A 25,453-nucleotide genomic window follows, 5' to 3' on the forward strand; every position below is an offset into this window, starting at 1 on the left:
CGATCAGTGCAGTTTAAATGTATAAGAAATAGTTTATTTATGTCAGTTTTATATTGTGCCAGCTCTAAATAGAGTCCTCTCTGCAGGCGACTGTCGCCTGATGTTGTGATGAGCTGTCAAAGTCAGGTCATGTTCTATAAAGAGCCAGAGAAGTCTGTCAGGAGGTGGTCGGAGCTGTTGGAGTCCCGGGAGTCCAGGGTTCATGTCCTGAAATCAATCACTATTTTAAAAATTGCGTTAAATAACTTATCTTATGTAACTAATGTACCTGAATTACACAGACCAGGATCACAGTTGCCAAGTCCGCTTCTTATAAGCGACTTCCGGCTTGTTTTTCTGTAAAGTCGCTTATAAATATTGGTAGTCGTGGGTTGCAGGTTTTTTGGGCTTGTTGTTAAAGGGATATTCCGGTGTAAGTTTAATCCATGGTCTAACACACTGTGAAACTGTGTTAGACTCCCTCTCGAGAGATCAAGTTAGCAGACCGCTAATTTACGGAGTTTTATCAACCTCAGAAACGACCGCACGACAACAATACACTGCAGTAAATGGATCCAAATATAAACCGCCACCAAAAAGCCACAAATAATGCTCAGAACAGCACCAAACTTCAGCAACAGTACAAATAGGGTCTCAGCACATAGTCCGGGGCATCTAACCACCGCTAGCTTAGCTGGATTTCTATCGTGAAGCTAAAAACAGATTTCAACTCTCCTCCATCAGCTTCCGGGTCGGGGAAGTCCCGACGCGACGATTACCGAGTGCGGTTAGAAATGCTCAATTCCGTTCTTTTCCCTGTCCGCTCTCGATAATAACTGTTATAAACTGGCAGGTAAGACACATAAGAACTTTTGGTGGCGGTTTATATTTGGATCCATTTACTGCAGTGTATTGTTGTCGTGCGGTCGTTTCTGAGGTTGACAAAACTCCGTAAATTAGCGGTCTGCTAACTTGATCTCTCGAGAGGGAGTCTAACACAGTTTCACAGTGTGTTAGACCATGGATTAAACTTACACCGGAATATCCCTTTAAAGTGTTCCTCTTCCTATTGTATTGCATGTCATATTGTTTTGAAGTCCTGGAACTAAAACAAAAAAGGATCATAACATATAAAAACAATAATAAATACAATGATACAATGCAAAACAATTCTGGATTCAGGGTGATATTTATGTGTGTGTGCAAAGTGTAATAATCTCCTTTTTTTTTTTTTACCACGACCAGAGAAGTCGCTTGTTTTGGGCTTGTTTTCATTGTCCCGCTTGCTTGTTTCTCTTGCGAGATCTGGCAACACAGACAAGGATCTTTCTTTAACCAAACCAACTCGTTTTGGTGTCTGAACCAAACCAAACTGCAACTGTTTCACAACCGTACCCACATATTTATTATCGTCACCATGAGGACTCACAACACATGAAATATGTTCCTCAGCAGGCTTTATTTCGAAATTCCAAGAGGATGTTGCATATTTATTGGGCTAATTCGACTGTGGAGCCATGCGTGTGAAAGCTGATTGGCTCGAGGGGGGAGCGTAGAGCGTCGTAGTTCGAAAGGCGGCTGACCGAGCTGCCGTATTTGATGAGTTTGGATTGAGAACATGTTGAACACTCCAACGCTAATGAGTCGCAGTTGTTGTTGTTGTTTTGGAGAGGAAGCTGATTAGAGGGTTAAAATTAAAGCTGTAGCAAATCCAGAAAGCTTTGTCATCACACCTGAGGGGTTGAACACATTCATGCTTGACGTGCACAAGGTGAACAGAATTATTTTGTTTATCCTTAATCATCTGCAAATGGTTCGGAACATCTCCGTGCCCTGATGGTGTGCAGCTTTTATATAAATAAGAAACAAAGTCAGTGATTCACTTTTTTCTCGTGGGAGCTTCAGTCCCGGAAAAAAACCCCATCAGATTTTGTGCTTTTTAATATTTTGTTTTCTTCTATTAAACCCACCACCGGGTCATTTTTGGCCCTCGGGACGGGGTTAATCTCACCTACGGAGCTTGACAGATGGAGGGAACAACACAACAGCAGACCTACATGATTCAGAAACAAGTCAGAGATGTAAGTGAGTGATTCAGAGGGCAGCGTAGCTCGGGAAAAAAAAGACTACAAAAATAATGGGATTTTTACACCCAGAGCCTTGAATGCACAAAAGAGCTATTCTGACTTCACTGTGTTATGTGCTTTGTCAAAGAGCGCATTTCCATTACAGCCACTGATGCTAACATTGACTTAGCGAGGGCGGGCACACATTGAAATGGACTGCGACGCAGTCGTCGGGCGCAGACTGAGGGCCCGCGTGTCACCGCTGCTGCAGGACCACAAAGCAATTTCCCAGCGTGCCGATCTGTGCGCAGAATCGATAAATCACATTCCTGATTACTCTGCGGGGGGAAATGGAGTTTGTATTGTTTCTCAAAGACAAATGTAGGCTCCAGGCGAGATAGATCTTATTTTCAGAGCCAAAGAAAGACAACCCAAACACAGACACACACACACACACACACACCTCACCCGGCCCCCCACTCTGTTAACCTGAAAAACTGCTTTTCCCCCCTTTCACTTTTCCCTTCCATTACACTCCAAAACTCACTCGTTCCCGTTGAGCTCTCCCTCCCTCTCTCCCCCTTTCTCCCCCCTTTTCTTCCCCGGTTTGCTCCATTTCTTTCAAGGTGGCAATTTCAATAACACCTCCACGATTGAATCAATTGAAAGTTGCAGAGCAATCCCACAAAAAAAGTTCCCCGAAAAAGCTCACTTTCTGTTTCTTATACCCTGAACTGCAAAGTAACATCTTCAACGTCTTCAACGCGTCCTGACACCTACAGTTTGTTCAGGTCGGCAGGTGTAGGAGAAAATGTTGTTTCTAATTGTAGTTACAAGTTCAAGTTCAAGGGTCAGATGTGCTAAAAGATGAATTTCCTCCTCCTTTTGTTGGGAAAAGTCTTGAATTCTTTCATGAAGCGTGTCTAAATCCAGACATCCATTTGGATCTAAATCCAAATTCTCGCCATGGAGTCGAACAACCCAAACACCGAATCCTTTCCTTGATGATGATGAATGCTACGTAGGGCAAAGCCAAGATTTCTGATTGCACTATTCATTAATTTCATGCAGACGTCTCACTGATATATTTATCTCCAAAATCTACAATGTTGAACCGGACCTCTGACTCAAGTGAATCAGCCAGAATGTCAACTGAGAATCTGTTGATAGATTAAAGTGGCGAGATGTGAGTGTCTGGAAGTGATCACGGAGAACAGAAAACAATGTAATTAGTGATTGCGGATAAAAAAAAATTGTGCAAAACGATTAATGGACGTTGTAGAACAAACTGTAAACACTTTCAGGCAGTGTTTCCCACACATAGACTTTACCTTGGCAGAACGCCCTGGTATATTTATCCACCCATTTATAGCATTTCAAACTTTTATTTTTGTATCTGTCTGAGAGAATGACGCCGCCCACGACTGGCTGACTGGTGGACAATCTTCTCTCGCTCTCTGGTGTTACATCTCTCCTCTAAATGCTCCTCTAAAGATTGTGATGCGACATCTTCTATTGAAAGACTCATCAAAAACCGAAGCTCCGGGACGGCGGTCGACCCGTCCTACAATGCCAAAGCACCAGTCTTTGACAAGTTCGGAGTGAGATTCAAACATTCCCTTTTCTCACAAAGAGGGCCTTTAATTGCGCCTGCATGTTGTGATGTCGTTCTCTACCGCGTTGGTATCAATGGGGTAGATAATTAACAACAAGCTTCCTCCACACCCGGCTCACCTGCTGCTGTGAAAACCGATTCAGGGGAGAAAAAAACTTAACAAAATGTGAGGTGTGGTTTTCTTGAAGATTTTTGTAAAACATACAGTGGACAAAGAAAATAACCAGAGCAGAAACTTACAAGGAGAGACACAGAAAGGCGAAGCCATGGCAAACTTTTAACCCCCTCGTCTAACTCGGTTTTCTGTTTTAGATCCCATGAACTTGACAATAATTATGGAATTTCTGCAGACAAATAAGAGCGCGATCAATCATTTGTGACCCCATTATATCCGCAGTTTTGAATTAAACACAGAAAGAATTATGAAATATGTCATTATATGGATGTAAAATCCAATATTAGCAGTGAGAAGTTGTTTATTAACGTGCAAAACTGAATCAAAAGGCCAAACACAGCCACAGATATTGGGAAAGTGAAGTAACATACATTATCAGGCGACTCACACACCACATCAGGTGTATCAGCATATAGGCCGACAATAACCTTCCTCATGTATAACCGAAACCACGGCACATCATTTACTGCAGACAGTAAAAGTACACCTGTACAGGCCTGTGTAATATTACGGTAACACATCGATAAAAACAGACCGAAATCAATCAGAAAGCCCTCGTGTTGTGCAGGAACAGAAGAAGCTCGTAAACCGCTCAACACCTGGTAATAAAAACATGACCACTACAAGACGACATGTTCCTGATCCTCTCCTCCGCAGCTACCTCCCGTCCAACCGGAGCCTCCTCAGAGACCTTTCTACCCCCCGCGTCTCCGAGCACATGTAGCTACATGCAGGAAGTATGTTTTTTTATGTCTTCAAGCCACATTTCTGTCTAACATTTCCTCGTATAAAGGGCCCCACCAGGGAAAAAAGACAGAGAAACAGAGAGAGAGAGAGAGAGAGAGAACAAACATATTTTTCTATGCCTCCGGCTGAGGACTTCCTCATCGTGTCAGTCACTCAGCCCAGAACAAGATTGTGCAAAAGCTCAACAAGAGACTTTGGTATTAGTCCCATTTCACGCAGGTGTGGACACACTCACACACTCTCACACTTTTATTTCGGGTTTCTATTTTCTATTGTGCCACGTATGAAAAAAATACTTCCAATAATGTGAGTCGCTCGTCGGATGAAGTGTGTCCTCGCCGCTGCAGTGCGTTAATGGAACGACTGTCATCATCATCTATAGGATCATTAAATGTGTTTTTTTTTCTCTGAATAAAACAGCATCAAAGTTTATCGAGCCCTGCAGGCGAAAAAGCAATTCTGAGAGGTGTAACAGAGACAAAAAAAACGAATTACTGAAAATGAATAAAACACAAATTGGTGCAAAATAAAAGGCAAATTTATGGATGTGGCAGAAATAAACAGTGAATTCTGTCAGGTCATGGGTAGTCTAACTTTAATACAGAGGAGCTGCTGTGTATTTATTTAAGTATTGTTGTTCAGATTTCTGACATATAAACAACATTCTGTTATCTTTGACATCCCACAAACATCTTATTAATCAATATTATTACATTTTTGCACAATAATTCAAGAGCACAATCAATCATGTGTCAGAAAATAGTTCTTTTTTTTCACTTAACTATGGGGCTAACACGGTGACATCACAGAAGACTGTTTCAGCTCCTCTGTCCTTAAGCCCCACCCTCCCGAACACTCAGTCTGCTCTGATTGGTCAGCTCACACACGCCTGAGAAAACAACGACAGAGCAGCTGTGCTAAATGAATTTCTTGCGTGGCAAACTAGCAGCAAAGTCGGTCTCCTTTAAAATTTGGCACTGAAAACGAAACATTGTCACTGAAACTTTTGCTTTGATACAATTCTTTTTTTATTTACTCTAATATTTCTCTGACACACTTATAATTACAGCGGTGTCTTTGAAAATATCACCTGAATCTACCAAAGTGTACGCTTGTTAGGTCTGTTCCCTTCTGCCATTGTTCTTCACAGAACTTAATGTTACATTTACAGCTAAAGTTAACTAATTTTAGCTCTGATGGCTGACATTTGCAAAGGTTAGATGTGGCAGCTGACACAACCTTACATTAGCGCTTGTTCCAGCAGACCTCTGCGAGATCAGCGTGACGTCTGTTCAAAGTTAATGCAGACTTTGTTCATGGGAAAAAAAAGAAAAACAAACGTAGAGAGAAACAGACTTCACATTCCTGTGGTTTGGCAGTTTCAGGTGAACTTGTGGAAGTCAGAGCTGAATGCTCGGTGTGTGGTCATGTCAGAGGAGTGCAGGTTTCTCATTGGCATGCAGATATGCAAATCCCACTTTCATTGCCCCTCCTCCCAAATTCCTCAAGTGACTTGAAACCAGCAACTCTGAAGAAACACTGACAGCGTCAAAAACGAACTACGATGGAAGACGACAGATGTGAAGAAAAAAAAGCATTAATTGGGGAAAAAAAATGCCAATGTGTCCTGTTTCTGTTCGGGTTTTGTTCTCGATGCCAAACATTATTTTCATGCCAACATTTAAAGTCGCTTTTATAGCACCAAATCCTCTCCACGCCAAAACGGTGACAGAAAGTTGAAACTGAAACGCAGCGACACAGAAGAAAAACTGAAGCTTAAAATGATTCAAGTGAAAAACGACAGATATGAATCTGTGTCAAATGTTTCCTTTTTTAGCCCCAGAAGTGCAAACACTTTAGTTTTGTGCTAATCCAGTGACTTGCATACATGAAAAGAACAAATCTAAATTGTTAAGTTGATAAAAAAAAATCCAGCAAATTCAACATTACCAAAGAGAAATAAGTCAGAGTAAGTTAGAAGTCTTGTTAATTGTTGCGCAACATTGCCTGAAAATGTCATGGTTTGGGTTTTTGGTGACTTCCTGTTTTATTTTGTAGATTATATCCTCATTTTCTACTTCCTGTCTTTGTCTGTTTCCCCTGCCCGTTCTCTGTGTGTACACCTGTGTTTCATTTATTCATCTGTGTATTTAAGTCTGTCTTTCCCCGCTCTGTCAGTTTATCTGTTTCCCCTAATCAGTTCTGTGTATCGTGCCTTCTCCGTACACAGTTACATCATCCATCTCTGTGCCTAAAATAAATAGCCGGCAGATAGATGAACCAAAACACATCACCCAATTTAAAATTCCAAACAGCACCTGTGCGGAAATATGACCGACTAGAACAGCGCAACAATAAAAACAGACCGAAATCAATCAGCAAGCCCTCGTGTTGTTAGGTGTGAAGGAACAGAAGAAGCTCGTAAACCGCTCAACACCTGGTAATAAAAACACGACCACAACGAGACGAGATGTTTCTGATTCTCTCCTCCTCCTCCGCTACCTCCCGTCCAACCGGAGCCTCCTCAAAGACCTTTCTACCCCCCGCGTCTCCGAGCACATGTAGCTACATGCAGGAAGTCTTTTTTTTTTTTATGTCTTCAAGCCACATTTCTTTCTAACATTTCCTCGCATAAAGGGCCCCACCGGGGAAAAGAAACAGAAACAGAGAGAGAGAGAGAGAACAAACATCTTTTCATTGCCTCCGGCTGAGGACTTCCTCATCGTGTCAGTCACTCAGCCCAGAACAAGATTGCGCAAAAGCTCAACAAGAGACTTTGGTATTAGTCCCATTTCACGCAGGTGTGGACACGCACACACACTCCCTCTGTTTCTTATCCTCTATTGTACCACGTATGAAAAAAAAAAAACACTTCCAATAATCTCAGTTGCTCGTCGGATGAAGTGTGTCGCTCGCCGCCGCAGTGCGTTAATGGAACAACTGTCATCATCATCTATAGGATCATTTGGTGTGTTTTTTTTTTTTGTTTTTTTTTCTCTCTCTCTGAATAAGGGAGCGTAAATGTTTATTGAGCCCCGGAGGCGCGTAAGCAAATCTGACCTCATCTGAGCAGATATAAAGTGTGCGCCTCCGCTGAGAGTTCAGATGGAAACTCTCCTCGGCCGGATTCGTAAATCACAGAAGCCGCTGCACTCGGTCGGACAGCTGTTTGGTTCCTGCGCACAATTACAGTCAGAGATGTGCATCGTCTCGTGAACTGCTCGACTGAAGCCGTGCTGCCCATATGTTTAGGCGGAGAGTTAGTTGTTAGTTAAGAAAGTTAGTTTACTTGACAGCTTTGTGCTGGAACTCTGCAACGTCTCCGAGGGAATGTTCCCCTTTTTACTCCACATTTTACACCTAACATAAGACATAAATGTTTCCTTTTTATGCTGTTGGCTTCTGCTTTCTCCAATCTGTCCTTCATGTTACCCTTAACACCTCCTTCTATTATGGCCTTCGTTATGTCCTTGATTTTGTGTTTGTTATTTCTTTTATTCTTCACAAAATCTGTAAGCAGAAAAAGTCCCCGAAGATTCAAGGTTCCAGCTTTTCTTCACAGGGGACTGTCGGCCAAGTCGCCAGGGTAAAAAAGTTGGCATTCAGTGTTTCAGCAAAACCACTGATACGTGAACGTTTGTATTAGTTAGTAGAAGACATTTTGATGTGTGAAACCACTGGATATTTGTCGCGTGACCGCAGCATTTCAACGTTTGGAAGGGTGACGCCACTGGATATTTTTAAAAGAAGACCTTGGAACAAAAAACAGATCGTTTTGCTGAGTTGGGAAAAAGTTGGGACATTTTCCACCGTGACCAACAATCAGGTGTTTCAAACAAGAACTCGAAAAAATCTCCAGCCAAGTTCGTGGCGACAAAAGCCTAACATTTCCAAAAAGGAATTGGAACATCTAGAGTTTGATTCGTAATAACAAAACTCAGTCTTTTTAACGAGACCCCCTGTGGCAACAAAAACCAGATATTTTTAAAGAGAAGTTGGGCAACCAGTTGGTTTCTAGCATCCAAAATACGCATTTTAAGCCAAAACATAACCTTTTAATAGCTCTAACCAAGTGGTGTGTGTGCCTCAGCCTAACTCGATCAACCTGAAGAAATGTAAAGTCATTCCTCCTGGCGAGTGAGCTGGATGAATCTACTGCCAGTGTTTTTTTTCTACTCTCACTGAAGTGCTAACTTGAATCCAGGACTTGAATCTGTGACACCACCTTGACTTCTCAGCGCTCGCGGCTCTGTTAGTATGATTCATAAAAACCTCTTTTCCCACCCAGAAAACACACCGTGACACAAAGGCACGCCTGAAAACCAAACTTACACTGGTGTTGAAAGCGCTGAACAGGCAGCACAATAGAATATAGGCCAGCAACTTGAGTCTCTAAAGCTTCTGCTATCGACTCCTGATTTTTACAACCAGTCTGCCGGTGACTGCAGGAGCTCGTGGGGGGGGGGGAACGTAAAAGCGACAAAAAAGGAAACAGAAAGACGCCGAGGGAGAGAAGCGAAGGGGTTGAAAGAGCGAGAACGGTGTGTGTTAGCGTGTCTGCGCGACGGAGAGCGAGAGGTGATTACTTTGTGTTAATCTAGTATCAGCTTTCCGCCACTTGGAGGCCTCCCAGTGCATTACTCATTATCTGCAGACAAGTCTGTTAAATACAGATTAGACGGGGCGAGAAAAGAGACGCAGTATTCCTGAACTTTCTCATGAAACTCTCCTCGCAGAAACAATCAGTCCTCCCACGGGTCATCTGGACTTTTCTCGGCGATGTCCCCACTTCTTTTCTCTCCCTTCGTGTGTGTGTGTGTGTGTGTGTGTGTGTGTGTGTGTGTTATTTTTTTTTTCTCTCTTTCTTCTCGCTTTTATCCAGCTGTGCTCCATATTTCAACCTCTCTCTCTTTCTCTCTCTCTCTCTCTCCAGCTCACTTTAGATTGAGCTATCCCCGTAACTCAAAAGAAAAGTCTTTAAAAAAAAAAAACCTCTCAAGCTTTTATCAGTGAGGGTTCTTCTTTCTTTTCCAGGAGTCATCGTATTTTTTATCTGTTTTTTCGATGACCTCGCTGATTTCGAGGCCACATATTTCCTCGTAATTACTTTTCTGCTTTCAAAAAAAAAAAAGATCAATCTATAGATCCATACGAACACACACACACACACACACGAGTCCTGGTACAGTTAAGTGCACAGCGGTGAGTGCTCCATTTAAAAAAAAAAAAAAAAAGGGCAGCGCCTCACCGATCGCAAATCCAATAAGGCCTTTGTAGCCACATGCTACTGCTGCACTCCAGGAGGCTGTTTACTCCAGCTGCTATTGATGCAGGAGATTATTAAGTTTGTCTCTGGAAAACAATGAGCTTAAAGGGCTTGATTCAAATTTTATAAATGTAGATGAACAACAATAGATCAATAATATGCCTATAATATATAACAACCAATCACAGGAGTCGGAGAATGCAAAGGAAGACATTTGCATCTAAATAAATATGACATATAAGTCGTCTAATTCATGCTTCTCAGTTATGTTGCGATTGCGTGCAGGTTTTCAGAGAGGTGGTCAGGAGGTTGGGAGATGTCCAGGACTCCGACACAGGAGAGTGGAAGTCCAACATGACGTTAGGCTCGGGGAACACAAGCCCTTTTGTTTCAGGTTAGGAAAAAGATTGTGGCTCTCGGTTAAATGCTAACAAAGTAAACACACGTGTGTCATCTCAGAGCCGCGGCGACGTCCTCTGTATTAAACCCAGACGAGTCAGTGACGGTTCTCTCCGAAGCTTAACCGAAGGACCTGAACATTACCATAAAATGTTCCACCACGCTTCCTCAGTCGCCTCGAGCGTGAGTGTCGTGTTCAGGACTGCAACTCATCACTAAGTTCATTATCATAAAACCGCTGGTGTGGTTTTTTTTTTTTTAGTTTAAAAACCATCCAGTAAAAAGCCCAAACAGTCGTCTTCAAATGGCTTGTTTTGGTCTGACTAACAGTCCAAAACCCAAAGATCATTTACTGAATAACAACTAGCCTTTCGTTATTTGAGTAGCTATCAAATAATGGCTGATTCATGTCTGCCAACCGTTTCTAATCGCATCACGAGCGTGGAGTTCGTAGGGAACAGAACATGTTGTGGATGAACCGTCTCCTGATGCTTTAAAGGTCCAGTGTCGTGTTTCTCAACGGGGGAGCTGGCGGAGCGCGTCGGGGGGGGGGGGGCCGCTGGAAACAATTCTTTTGAAAGGCGGGCGATGAGGTCACACCAGAAATTCCAGACTAAACAAGTCGAGACTTGCATCTGCTTGCGAGAATAAAAAAGCATTAAGCGTACCTGTTTACAGCAACACGATGAGACGAGACAGTTGTTTCGTCTTTAAGCAAGTGTTTCTGTCTGCTCTGTGTTCCTTCACTGGAACGGGACGTACCATCGATAATATTTCACCAACACGGCCTTTGCTTGTTAATTCTGGAGGAAATCAACACTTTGTTCCATTTGAAATCATGCAGTTTTCCTGGTGACACGCCGCTACTTCAACAGCTTCACATGAAAGCAACTAAACGTCCAGCATCCAGAAACACACACACTCATCTCTGATTGGCTGCCTGTGGTTTGCCCTGTGATGCCTGATTTAAAGTTTGAATTTCACATTTCTAAACATTACTTTTTCGTAAGACTCATGAATATAATTTGTACTCACGTGTCTGTTTGTGGTCCCTCGGAAACTAATGACAACTGTCCAATTAAAAATCTAATATTTTGTTAGAAGCATATTTTTAAATGACATTAATATAATAAATCATATAAATAATAGCAAGATTAATTATCAACAGATTAATCATCAACATCCAGGGATGATTCATGTAGTCGAGCCGTCCAGCTGTTCCAGCAGCTTTGAATGGGAATTAGTTGACTTGAAGCGTCTCTGCCTCTGTTTTCCAGGAAAAGTTCTTTTAAAAACACCTTCCGAGTAAATTGTCTCAGAAATGACAGATCAGTAAAACGAAGCCTCGACAAACTGTCTGCTGCTCCGCAACACGTCTGCAGCTGAGCTCGTGCTTCCTCCAGATGGTGCCCGCCATATTGCACTCAGGAAAGGGGTGACACGCATTAACACCGCGGTATTCCAAACAGCTATTAGTGCAACGCGGAGTGTGTTTTGCAAACGCTGACTGATCTGAGAATTTCTCACAAAAAGACGCACCGAAGAGGCCGACGTGTGCTACAGCAAGACGACGAGGATGCCGACTGCTCTGTTTTTTCTTGTTTTTTTTTTTTTTACATTTTTCTGTGATAAACTGCATTTTCTGTGTCGGAGTTAAAAATAAAAACAGATGTGAATGTTAACAAGGAGACGGGCGGCGCGCAGGCAGCCAAATTCCTCAAAGAGAGACGATCCGCTCTCGCTTTAGCAGTTCTGGTAAAGACAGAGCTGTCATTAACTCGGTGTGATAAGAGTCGAATATGCAGATAGCTATCTGGAGAGTGAGAGCTCCGCCGCAATAATCACACGTTCTCCGCGAAGGCTTCTCTCCAATTTTTTGCATGACTAACAGAGAAATTATGCGGTTTCAGTAATAGAAATACAGCCCAATGGTCAGAAATCAATTTGCGGTTTCCATCTTGCTGCCTCTGAATAAATATTAGCATAATAAAACGTAAAGGAAGATGTAGTCTTCTTCAGCGGAGGGCTGACATTGTTAAACTTATTCCTCCTTGCATTAACGCTTTAAAAGCATCATTTTTACGGGGGGGGGACGATGAGAGAGCGTTTCATAAAACAGAAAAGGTCACACCTCGCTGCCTGGAGGCTTAAACGAGCTCACAGCGTGGAGCTCCGGGCCGCTGATTACAGTTTTAGATGAAGACGTCTGCAAATATGAATATTGTTGAGATGTGAAGAGGAAGGTGAGCTATAACATGTGGAAAACAGAACATTTGAAACATTGCCCGTCCGTCAGAGCGACCTCAGCTGGGGTCGTCCGATCGGACCACGTGACGCACGAGAGACTCACCGCGTTGAATCCCGGGAAGAGGCGGACCGCCGAGGCCGTATCCAATGGAAACGGGAGGAACTGCTTCATGCCCAGTGAGGTCTGGACGGCAGGCATGGCGGGGCGCACCAGGGCGGGCATGAGGCCATTTTGACATGTGTTACCTGTAGGGGGGAGAGCGAAAAAGACAACATGTTGAACTGCAGACGGCAGCAGAGACGCGAGGCCGAGCCAGAAGCCTTCACGCTCACATCCAAGTGTGTGTTTGATCGGTCTGTGTCACAACGTCTCTTTTTGCACTGCGTAACATCGTGTTTGTGTCCCATTCGTGTGTTAGTTCCAGTGCTCACAAAGCCAGATGATTTGATTTAAAACGACTGCCAGGAGTCAAAAAAAAAAAACGACTTCCCTAATTTTGTAGAGTGTCTGTCATCTGATACCGTGGAAATCCCCCAAATCTCCAGTCTGGATCCCTTTTTTAATGCTCCAACCCAGAAAACAACCTTGAATTTCAAACCTCTTGGAGCATTTTCATCATTTCAGACTCAAGTCTTTCATCAACAGCATTTTGTTTATTACATTTGTCATCAGAGTCCTCTTAACTTCCTTTGCTCTCTCAAATGATGTGGATTTCCAGGCTTTGATAGCCGTGGATAATGTTTGTGACAAACAAACTCGACTCAAGGTCCACTTACATGCTGCGCCAGGCTTTCAGAAGCTCCTGCAGTGAGCTGTTCACAGCCAGCTGGTGGATCTCAGTTTGAACGTCCGTGCTCAGACAAATACGAACATTTTATCACAGTTTCTGCATAATGTGATTGTAATGATTCACCATTATTTTATCGAATCAAATGTTTGTATTTCATTTACTTCCCCGTGGAGGTAATGCTTTCAGCTGTGTCCGCTGGTTTATGAGAGGTATTAAAACTACAGAACAGATTTCCACGAAACTTGGATGGATGATGGTTCCCGGCCCAGAATGGAACCCGTTAAAGGGATATTCCGGTGTAAATTTAATCCATGGTCTAACACACTGTGTGAAACTGTGTTAGACTCCCTCTCGAGAGATAAAGTTAGCAGACCGCTAATTTACGGAGTTTTATAAACCTCAGAAACGACCGCACGACAACAATACACTGCAGTAAATGGATCCAAATATAAACCGCCACCAAAAAGCCACAAATAATGCTCAGAACAGCACCAAACTTCAGCAACAGTACAAATAGGGTCTCAGCACATAGTCCGGGGCATCTAACCTCCGCTAGCTTAGCTGGATTTCTACTGAAAAGCTGACTAAATTTACCACTCTTCTGCAGCAGCTTCCTGTTGACGGGAAGTCCCGACGAGTCGATTACCGAGTGCAGTAGAGTTCCGCGGCTCATGGATGAAAATGTATGATTATGACTCCATGGAAAAGCAATCAAAGTTCATATGTGTCTTACCTGCCAGTTTATAACAGTTATTATCAAGAGCGGACAGGGAAAAGAACAGAATTGAGCATTTCTAACCGCACTCGGTAATCGTCGCGTCGGGACTTCCCCGACCCGGAAGCTGATGGAGGAGAGTTGAAATCTGTTTTTAGCTTCACAATAGAAATCCCGCTAAGCTAGCGGAGGTTAGATGCCCCGGACTATGTGCTGAGACCCTATTTGTACTGTTGCTGAAGTTTGGTGCTGTTCTGAGCATTATTTGTGGCTTTTTGGTGGCGGTTTATATTTTGAACCATTTACTGAAGTGTATTGTTGTCGTGCGGTCATTTCTGAGGTAAATTAGCGGTCTGCTAACTTGATCTCTCGAGAGGGAGTCTAACACAGTTTCACGTGATTTAGACCATGGATTAAACTTACACCGGAATATCCCTTTAAGTTTTGGTGAGGATCCAGATAAGCGACGGATTCGGGAGTTTATGTCCCACTCTCTTCTGCGTTTTTCTTCATTTTCATACATCTCAGAAATCAGCCGTGTTCGGGTGGCTAGTGCTAAAAAGGTGACTGTTGTGGAAAAGTATGCGCTCTACTGAGTGCCATTTTATGTACAATTTCAATCTAAAATATGTGTGGATTGCACTGATTTCACGCTGAAAGTCCAACGATTGTGTCGATCTCACAACACAAGGTCCACTTCAAAGCACTCTCGGAGCCTTTCAGCTGCATCTCCGCCGACGTGGATCAAAGAAAACTAGACCTTGACTTGAGATCATTTTCATTCCGAGAGCCAGAAGATACTCCCGGCACAAACTGAGCCATTCGAAAAAGTTGGAATATACTGTTCGGTTATCAAAGGCACCACACCTCCCACCGCAGTTCCTCACAATGAGTACTTTTGCTGTATAGATCCACACGAAGGCCGAGATCAGGCAGAGACCCGTCGCTACAAAACGTTATTCTTTGCGCTTGTGGAGCTCGGCTGTGTTTGTGCAACCGGCCATCATATTTACAGCAATTCACGGAAAATAGTGTTGAAACCTCCTCGCGCTGAAAAGCTGACTATATTTCAACTTCTAAGAGCATCTAGAAAAACACGTTGCAAGAGCCGAGTGCGCACCAGACGTGCCGCACCGCGGGGAAAACAAAGATTTTGCTGGCGAAAGCTGAATGTCTCTGCGTGTTTGGCGGCTGATGCGCGTTAATTTACTGTATCTGGAAAAACATGTTGATTGCAGGAATTTGATTTGACAGGGAGTTGTGTTTTTTGTTCTTTTTTTTACTTCTACAAACCTGTTTCTGAGGTTCGCTACTTGTACTTTCGACAAAAAGGATTTCAACACTTCAGCCGCCGCCGTGATTATGAGGATGGTCTTCATTACTGTAGATCACATCTGCGACAAACAAGCTGCAGGCTCGTCGGTTTTCTGAACTCGGCCTCTTCTTTTAATCGCAACCAGACCCTAAATTATGTACCGAGGAACCAGCCGTACATGTGGACGGCCGGTGCACGACGCCGCGATGATGTTTATCTCTCCCAAACAGATGTGCTCATTCTGCAAATCGTCCCCGCGAATAGCTGATGTGGAATGACTGCAGCGGGCACAGTGTGTCTTGCGAGAGATGATTCAATGGCAAAGCGAGGCCTGGCCCACACATCTCTAGGAAAAACAAAAGTAAATACTTCACTTTTATTGTCATGTGAGCGCGCCACGCCAGCGGAGCGTTTTTATAAACCACCAATTGGAAACAGCACAGGGCTGATTTCAACACGGAGGGATCAAAAAAAACACCCAAAAAAAAAAGAGGCAGAGAAAACCGTCACAGCCTTCCAAAACATTAGGAATTAAAGAAGCCATTTCACAAAGCTGTAATGAGAACCAGAGGGATGATTTTTTTTTTTTTTTATATCGCTGCACATTTAACAACAGTGAAACCGTGGGCCAGCACGGCTCTAAAGAGCTGGCAGTTACAGTATCAAACCACCGTCGGGAGACAAATAAAAACAAGATTTGCCACGTTTGGGTCCCCGGGCGGTGGTGAGGGGTAAATAAAAAGCAAAAGTCATAAAGACGAGACGAGGAGAGGGAGGAACCACAGACTGTCCCCCTCCTTCTCTCGCTGTGTCTTCTGTCTTCTCCCTCCAGTCGCCCGAGCGCTGCCATCTGTTGGAAAAAGAACACATGCCGGCTCTCATGTGGGGGCACGTCCTCGTCCCGACTCTTGCAAAGCGTGTCCTTCTGCGGGGATCATCCGACCGTGCCATCTCTCGACATGCAGGGCCTGACGTCAACCCGGAGGCACGCACACGCCTCACCTCGCGCCGGGGCCCGGTCCACCATTCACAGCTGCGACGTGCACAGTCAAAACAGGCCTCAGACACACTGGGGCGAGACGGCGAGAGACAAACTGTAATGTGAGTTTTTCTGATGGGGTCGTGTTTGCTGAGTGGCGGGAGATTGAATTTGAAATGTCACGGCGGCTGAAGTGTGTCACTCTCCGCGTCACTCCGAGGTGATCAGTCCCACTGAACAATGAATCACAGAAGAGTTCTTCTGTTGACACGGTGTCCAGATCCTTTACTGAAGTAGAAAACAGCAACACGATCATTAAAAACAACTCCTTTACAGGTGTGAGCCCTGCATTCAGACTTTTACCCATTTAAAAGTACATATCTGTGCAAAATGCGCTATTTTATGTTCTTTTAAATGATAGTTTTGCGTCATTATTTCCTTTTCATGAGCATCTGGGCGAAGAGGGGCTAATTTTAACACTTTTCTTATATTGTGTGTACTTTCATCTATAACATTGCATCACATTTTATATGCGGAACATGTGTTTTTTGAATAAACAGTCTACAGCAATGCCAGCAGCGTATGGCAGAGGGTTACAAAGATACATTTAATTATTTGCAGGATTTTTAGGCTATATCTTCTCAAGAGCACGTCGTAAATGCTTGAACTGGCAACAAATCAAATATAACAACAACTGCACATTGAGAAGTATTATCGGGATGATTTTTAATAAATAACCACCAGTAATGTGGAGCAGTCAGACTCAAACAGTCTGGTAAATTCACAGAATGACATCACGTCACAGTAACGCAGCCCACAGGAGGTGTTTTACGTACGTCTTTCAGTCGCCGCCTCATGTGTTTCTCTTCATGTATACACGGGCTGCAACACGTAAACCTGACTCAAAGCGTTTTTTTCTCTCATTTCACGGGTCTAAACGCGGTGAATGTGAGTCAGGCTCTGAGATGCGGGTGACCCACGCTCAATGCCGTCCCTGAACGCAGCACGTATAGAATGAGTTGCATGTAGTTTAGACTTCACCCAAGCTGGAGCAGTTCAGTAAATCAAAACTTAAGACAATCAGACGTTGTTAATCCAGTCTGACGTTCTCCACTAAAGTGAGAGCAGCAGACTGTGCTCTTTGTCTTCGGGCTGCACGATATACAGTTTCTTGCAATGTCAAGTAAGGCGAATTAACTCCAACACGTCCTGCTACAGCACAAGAGTCTAATTTTCCATGACTAATCTATGAGAGCAGTCATTTAGTCAAATTTCATGCTTCTTGGATACATCTGAGTGGTGTTTTTTTTTTAAGCTTTTGAGTGACACGCCGGCTCTGCCCGCTCAGCAAACCACAATCATCCTCGATCAAATTTATCAAAGACAGCCGGGCCGGATTTGTTTGACTGACGGAATGCACTCCGGTTCAACATCACCTCGGTCGCTCTGGAGTGATCGTGGCTCTCCAGATCCAGCTGACAAAATTTCCCAAAGTCAGCTTATTCCAGTACTGTACAGCACTGCTTTCTGTTTAAACTAACAAACGGCTCAGCTGTCGGAAAAGGGTTTGAAGATAAAGTTTTCCATCGATGTATCCCAAAATTTCTCTTTCTCACGTCTGCAACAATGCACCTCTGGAAATGGAAATGTAGGCTGCCAGTGAGCAGTTAGCTAACTCTACATACACACAGCTCAGTCCTCTCTGCTCGTGTGTGTTAATTAACTCATCACTCCACAGTTTCTACAGTTAGCTAGCGCTTCTCTTAGCACTCAGCTCAGAGCGTTTTGCTCCGAATAAACAAACGATATATTCCAACAGAGTTTATGAACGATCCGGTTTGTGCCAGACTGCACTTCTGGCACTCGGAGTGACTATTTACGCACGCACCCATTTTCATCTCTAGACTCAGTGTCTGCGATAAATGAAAACATTATTATTATTATTCTTTTTATTAGAGTAAAGGTGCTTATTTTCCCACAAGACACTCCTGGATTCATCCTCGTCCTCTAACCCCACACACCTTCCTCGCGCCGCTTGAGGTACGAAAGGGCAAATTTTTCTTTTGTCTCCTCTGCGAGGGGGCAACAATTGAAACATGCCCAAACACAAAAAGGCACATTCCAGCCTGCAGCAGGGGTGAGTGTTAGTGTCTCTACTCCCTAAAGCCTGATCATCCGTCACCACCAGCAAAAGTGCAAGATATAAGGCAGAGCAGGAAGACGAGGCCGCGGCTGCTGATCCGAACTTTGACCCGGACCTTTGAGCGGCGCGCCGACTTCAGATGACTCCGGCACCAAGACAGAAAAAAGCTTTTAGCTGCAGGCCGTGGCAGAAAAAAAGGCACAGATGGCATCCATAATTATCAGTTTGTGTCAATATTTGACTTGAGTTCGGCTATAAAAAAAAAATGTTAATATTTGAGCTCCGTCTGCTACTTTCTAAATTTCGACTCCGGCGGCAGAGTGCAGGGCCGCAGGCAGGTGGGCTGAACGTCTACAGCTGACAATGTCATCTACATGGAGAGGCGCTCAGGAGAGTCGCTCAGCGCTGAAAAGGTCAGCGGGTGAAAGTCATTAAAATAACTAGAAGATTGTCAGAGCGGCCCGAGGGACAGGCTGCATAAAACCAGGGAACAAAAGATGAATTTAAAACATTGACTCCAAACAAATGAAATCCAAAACGTCAGGCGAATGAAAAGCCTGCTTATGTGTCTCAGCGTTGCCCCCTCGGTGCGATCCTCCCCGGACCGGTTTGTTTACACAGCGGATGAAGTCTCGTAGCTGAGTGAAGACCTCTGACTATGCAAGCTCCTCATGCAGCCACTGACAAGCAAGTATGCGATGGCGGTTGAATGTGGGATTCCTAAGTGCTTGAGGTTGAGAAATGTTTGTCTATGTAAATGCGGCCGCAGATTTGTGTTTCAGGCCACACAGACGGCTGCAGAGTGGCTGCTCTCAGTCTGCAGCTCGCCCGGCAACAAACCTTAAAACCAACAAACGCCAGATATTCACGTAGAACGCGTATAAAAGAAGATCATGACCTGATTTACCTGCGAGTCAGCCGCAAACCGTCTCCCTCTTTACAGTTTTCAGCGCCCGATGTGCTGCAGGATCATTTTTGTTTGACGTGAAATGAAGGGAGACGCTGCAGGAGAATACGGTGACAGAAATCCCCACAAAGTTCCTCTGAAATTGTATTTATTTGAATATGCAAACGAGCCTCTAATCTGCATTAATTTACATGGACAGAAATGTGAGCGCTGGATGAAGCCAGGTTCAGAATAAAATTCTTGTTTCATTTTGTTGACACGTTGGAGTCAAAGGTTTTTACAAAGGGAATTTTTTATCACTCACATAAATCAGAAAAACTGTCAACAGGCATAACACTTTTTTAAAAAATGAGAAAAAAATCAATTTCCGCCATGTTTTAGGGAATAAAATGTTCTTTAAATCAGGTTATGAATGATGCATGAAAACCCCTCTGTGGAAACCTTCAGAATACAGATGGACTGGAATATTTGGCGAATGTGAGAGCGACTGAAGTTGAGATTTCTTTGCTCTTACAAAAAAAATTATTTTGACGAAACGATAGATAGAGGCTAGCGACTGCAACATCACAAAAACCGATGAGCAGGGATCCTTTTGAGTCATTGATATCACTGTGAAATTTCATTTAAAATATGCATTTATTTGCATAAATGTCCAGAAAATCTGAACTGAAACCAACAGATAAATGTATCTGTGACATCTCCTCGCTGCTCTTAAACAGCCCCAAAACTCAAAACTGACCGGTGCAGTTTTGCTCTTCAGGCTCATCCTGACATGATTAAAGTCTTATAACTCCATTTTGACACACAAAAGCTCACCTGGAGGGCAGTGTCTCAAAATCAGGTGGCAAAGCAGCACCCTTAAAGCCGCACTAATCAATATAACTCTGCATGTTCCCTTGATGTGAAGCATTTTAGTGTCTTTCTGCTTGTTGTTTTTATTTGTATTCTTTCAGCCCAAAACTTTATTGTTATTTTACTCCCGGGACTCTGATCCACCACATCTGGAGCTGCACCAGGCTGCTGTTCTTAAGCAGAAACGAGAATCTGATCGAAGAACTTCATTTTATTGGAGTCTATAGCGATATTGATATATTGGCCAACATACAGACACGCACATTTGTTTAATGTAATGGAGGCAGGGTATTTTATAGTTTCACTAAGATGACATCAGTGTACTGAAACGGTAAACCTCACAGGGCATTCCTTTCCTTGGCCGAATGTTAGCCAGTCAAAGTTAGCAACTAGCTTCAGCAGCCAAAGAGCCGAACATGCAGTGAAACACCAAACTGAAGCTACTAGACGTCACCTCACCAGAACAACTCACCAGAACAACTCACCAGAACAACTCACCAGAACAACACCTCACCAGAACAACTCACCAGAACAACGCCTCACCAGAACAACTCACCAGAACAACTCACCAGAACAACGCCTCACCAGAACACCTCACCAGAACAACACCTCACCAGAACACCTCACCAGAACAACTCACCAGAACAACGCCTCACCAGAACAACTCACCAGAACAACTCACCAGAACACCTCACCAGAACAACGCCTCACCAGAACAACTCACCAGAACAACACCTCACCAGAACAACTCACCAGAACAACACCTCACCAGAACAACACCTCACCAGAACAACTCCTCACCAGAACACCTCACCGGAACAACACCTCACCGGAACAACAACTCACCAGAACAACACCTCACCAGAACAACACCTCACCAGAACAACTCCTCACCAGAACAACTCCTCACCAGAACAACACCTCACCAGAACACCTCACCAGAACACCACCTCACCGGAACACCTCACCAGAACAACAACTCACCAGAACAACTCACCAGAACAACACCTCACCAGAACACCTCACCAGAACAACTCGCCAGAACAACACCTCACCAGAACAACAACTCACCAGAACAACAACTCACCAGAACAACTCACCAGAACAACACCTCACCAGAACAACACCTCACCAGAACAACAACTCACCAGAACAACTCACCAGAACAACACCTCACCAGAACACCTCACCAGAACAACTCACCAGAACAACACCTCACCAGAACAACTCACCAGAACACCTCACCAGAACAACACCTCACCAGAACACCTCACCAGAACAACACCTCACCAGAACAACACCTCACCGGAACACCTCACCAGAACAGCACCTCACCAGAACAACACCTCACCAGAACAACAACTCACCAGAACAACATCTCATCAGAACACCTCACCAGAACAACACCTCACCAGAACAACAACTCACCAGAACAACATCTCATCAGAACACCTCACCAGAACAACACCTCACCAGAACAACACCTCATCAGAACACCTCACCAGAACAGCACCTCACCAGAACAACACCTCACCAGAACAACACCTCACCAGAACACCTCACCAGAACAACACCTCACCGGAACACCTCACCAGAACAGCACCTCACCAGAACAACACCTCACCAGAACAACAACTCACCAGAACAACTCACCAGAACACCTCACCAAACCAACACCTCACCAGAACACCTCACCAGAACAGCACCTCACCAGAACAACACCTCACCAGAACAGCGCCTCACCAGAACAACATCTCATCAGAACAACGCCTCACCAGAACAACATCTCACCAGAACAGCGCCTCACCAGAACACCTCACCAGAACAGCACCTCACCAGAACAACATCTCACCAGAACACCTCACCAGAACAACACCTCAATAGAACAACGCCTCACCAGAACACCTCACCAGAACACCTCACCAGAACAACGCCTCACCAGAACAACACCTCACCAGAACAACACCTCACCAGAACACCTCACCAGAACAACACCTCACCAGAACGCCTCACCAGAACAACACCTCACCAGAACGCCTCACCAGAACACCTCACCAGAACACCTCACCAGAACAACACCTCACCAGAGCGCCGATGTTGTTCCCTGTTTGCTGGATGTGTCAACAGTCACAGAAATGTTTACAAGGTCGTAACGTGTTAAACGTGCAATTTTCACTTTGGTTCAGGGTTCTTCTTGCAAGTGGCCAAAACGCAACTAATTAGAGCAGCTTTGAAGACCTCATCACGCCTGTTAAGGGTCTGCTGCAGGGGAAAATATTCTAAAGCATCATTTTAATTAATCAAATTACCACAAACCAGTTGACACGCTGAACCTCGGGCTTTTTGGAGATGCTTTTTTTATTTTTTTGCCCAGAAGTTTAATGACGCAGAGCTGAGATGAGATCTGACTTCTGGAAATATTTGGAACGGATCAGAACTGATAAGCGTTTTCACCCACTGGCCTTTGTTTATCCTTTCTCATGGAGGCTGTGTTTAATGATGCGAGCTCTTACAGTAGACCATTAAGAGCGACTCATCGGACGGGAAGTGTGTGTGTGGGTGTGTGTGTGTGTGTGTGTATCACAACGTGCTTTCAGACTCCGTCTTGTCCTCTGCATCGCCCTTCCTGAAAGATTCACTCGTCTGGGCTCAAGCGTTTTTACTCCTGCAGCAGTGTGCCGGGAGACGGAGAGTAAAAATGATGTCTGGAGGACGCCGACTGGCATTAATAATGAATCATCTTGTGCAGCTCCCCTCCACCTCCCGCCTCCTCTTACTGTCCTGAGCCTGCGATAAGATCTGTCCAGAGAGTCCGCGCGGCGCGAGAGCCTCAAAAAAATAAGATTGCGCTGCCTTCATTTTCCCTGAGCAAACATAAATCCAATTATTAGATAAATCCGGATTTCACTGCGAGTCATTCGTATGCTGATGACACTCCAGATGTGATTAACACCTTTTGTGTTCTCGTTGAGTTTGCTGATTGTATTCCGCGACCCTTAACATGCTCCGAGATTAGCACTTCCCTTCAAGCGAGGCGGATAAAATCATTTCACCCCTATTAAACTGCACAAAGTGCCCACAAAGGGTAGATTTAAAACATTCTTATTCTTTGCCTTCCACTGATTTTCCAATTAACCTTTACAGGATCGGCACTGTATTCTCACAAAACTCCATAAATCTCGGCGGCACGCGGCGGCGCATTTGGCTCGGAGCTACACAACACGCGCTGCCTCCTCCCCCTTCAGATTAGCATACTGTAGCTCTCGCTGCTGTCATGAGCGGAGCTCGCTAATAAACACAGCTGTCTCTGAATCACATCCAACAATCACTTCCCGTGCGCTCTGTAATCTGAGGTTAACCAACGGGACGCTTACGTGCTGCTAAACGCCGACCGCAAAGTCAGACACACCGGGTAGATTTCCTCCGGGCCTCCCGACTCCGCGGCACTAATAGCTGGTGTGATTGCGGCACACACTCGAGACCTCTCAGCCTGCTGGGCTCTTTCTCCTGTTGGGTTTTTGACGTACAGCTTTTTTGATCTGCTTTGGGTTTGTGTTTGGTTTTTTTTCCTTCCCATTTTCAGATCTTGTTTCCAAGAGGTCAGCAGCGCCGCGTGAGACGTCACCTGATTTTAATCACTTCAGCAGAAGAACATGTTCCAGTGAAAATAACAGCGAACGCACAGCTGGAGAACAAACAGCATTATTAATCTTTTAGGAGATAGCGTCTATTTTCTCCGAGCGGAGCACTCAGGATCGCATTCATAAATGTTAAAGCGACGCACATCCTGTAAGCAAACACTGACCTTTACTCCTCCTGATCTGTTTTTTTGTTTAACGCTGAGCGTTGGAGATAAGGTGGCTCACAGACTAAACAAGAAGCAACAACCCCTCAAAACCTCCCTGAACTGTTGTTTCCGCTTCAAGGCCTGGAAGCTTCTCCTGTCTCTTGATTTTTTTTTTTTTTTTTTTTTTGGGTTAAACGGGGCCAAATTCCAACCATCCGACCAGCCGAGAGCCGCGTCGCCCCTCTGTCTTCTCTCCGCTTTCCAGAAGCTGCACACCTGACCGACATCGGTGGCGGATCACAGAGAGCTGAAGCTGTCTCCGCACCTGACAGCTTATTCATTTATAAGCTCCCAGCACTCTTTTCCTCTTCCCCTCCACCCCCTCCTCCTCCTCCTCCTCCTCCTCTGTGTATGGCATAACAAGAGAAAATCCTTCTCGCTGTTACAAGCCACGGTCTGTAACTTCAGATCGCTTTAATCCCCGGGATGAAAAAAAAAGAAAAAGAAGAGTCTTTCATTTAACAAATCACCCCCTCAGAACTCGGGATCCCTGTGTAATTATTCCTCCTATGTGACTGTAAGCCAGCCGTGAGAAGAGCACTTGACGAGAAGCCGCTCGCGCATTAAGTCTCCCTAAGCCTCCTCCAGTCTGTTTCTATAAAAACTAATGGACAGGGGGGGGGGGGGTTCTCTAAATTTCTCTAAATATCCGACCCCGGAATATCAAGTGGCTCTCTTTTTTTTTTTCATTTCTGGACACGGTGATTCTCAAGAGGCTTTGGGATTCATCGACCTGAGTGTGAGCATGAGGAAGAAGAAATGGGGGGGGGGGGGGTCACCTGGTGAGCAGGTTCATTCAACATATCTTTTTTTTTTTCTTCCCCGGCGTGCAACTTCACGCTTTCTCAACTCTCTACCCGTCTCTGTTAGTTTCCAGAACAAGTCACACAGGCAGGCTGGAGCACATTTACATTTAAGGAGAGGTGCACTCACACTCGATCTGACTGTGATAACACACACACACACACACACACACACACATATATATATACATATAAAGCAACACTTCTCCTGCTTTCTCCTGAGAACACACACAGGTTTTACATGACGGATCTGTGACATCCCCAAAACGCACGAAACACAAACACTCACCAAAGAACATGCTGCTCTCCATAGCTCCTCAGGCTCGGGGGTCTGCTGTATTTCCTCTCTGGTGCCCTGCCAGTGTGTGTGTGTCCATGGACGGCAGCCTGGGCATGTCTCATACACTCCTCAGGGGTGTGTGTGTCTGTTGCATGTGTGTTCAATCCGACGGCAGCGTCAGTGGCCAGCCTGCATGCTGCACTCTGCACGCCTGCTGCTGTCTGTGGACCTCCGTATCTGCCTCCCCTCTCTCCCTCTCCCTCTCTCTCTCTCTCTCCTCGCACTGGTCCTCCCTTGCCTGTCTCGTCCCCTCCCCTCCTCTTTTAG

General features: G+C 44.6%; 1 protein-coding gene across 4 annotated transcripts in view; it reads right to left on the reverse strand.

Annotated features, from left to right (window-relative positions):
• The window catches only part of znf385d (zinc finger protein 385D), a 105,006-nt gene extending 79,577 nt beyond the window's left edge, over nucleotides 1-25,429 (reverse strand). For all 4 annotated transcript variants that reach the window (XM_030394526.1, XM_030394524.1, XM_030394525.1 and 1 more), the window contains exons 1-2: nucleotides 25,136-25,429; nucleotides 12,598-12,740 (exon numbers count right to left, since the gene is read on the reverse strand). In XM_030394526.1, the coding sequence (XP_030250386.1) occupies nucleotides 12,598-12,740; nucleotides 25,136-25,157 (165 nt within the window). In that variant the 5' untranslated portion in view covers nucleotides 25,158-25,429. The remainder of the gene's footprint in view (nucleotides 1-12,597; nucleotides 12,741-25,135) is intronic.
• Between the last annotated feature and the right edge of the window lie 24 nt (nucleotides 25,430-25,453).

The sequence above is a fragment of the Sparus aurata genome, chromosome 17 (genome assembly GCF_900880675.1).
Source record: "Sparus aurata chromosome 17, fSpaAur1.1, whole genome shotgun sequence".
Lineage (NCBI taxonomy): Eukaryota > Metazoa > Chordata > Actinopteri > Spariformes > Sparidae > Sparus > Sparus aurata.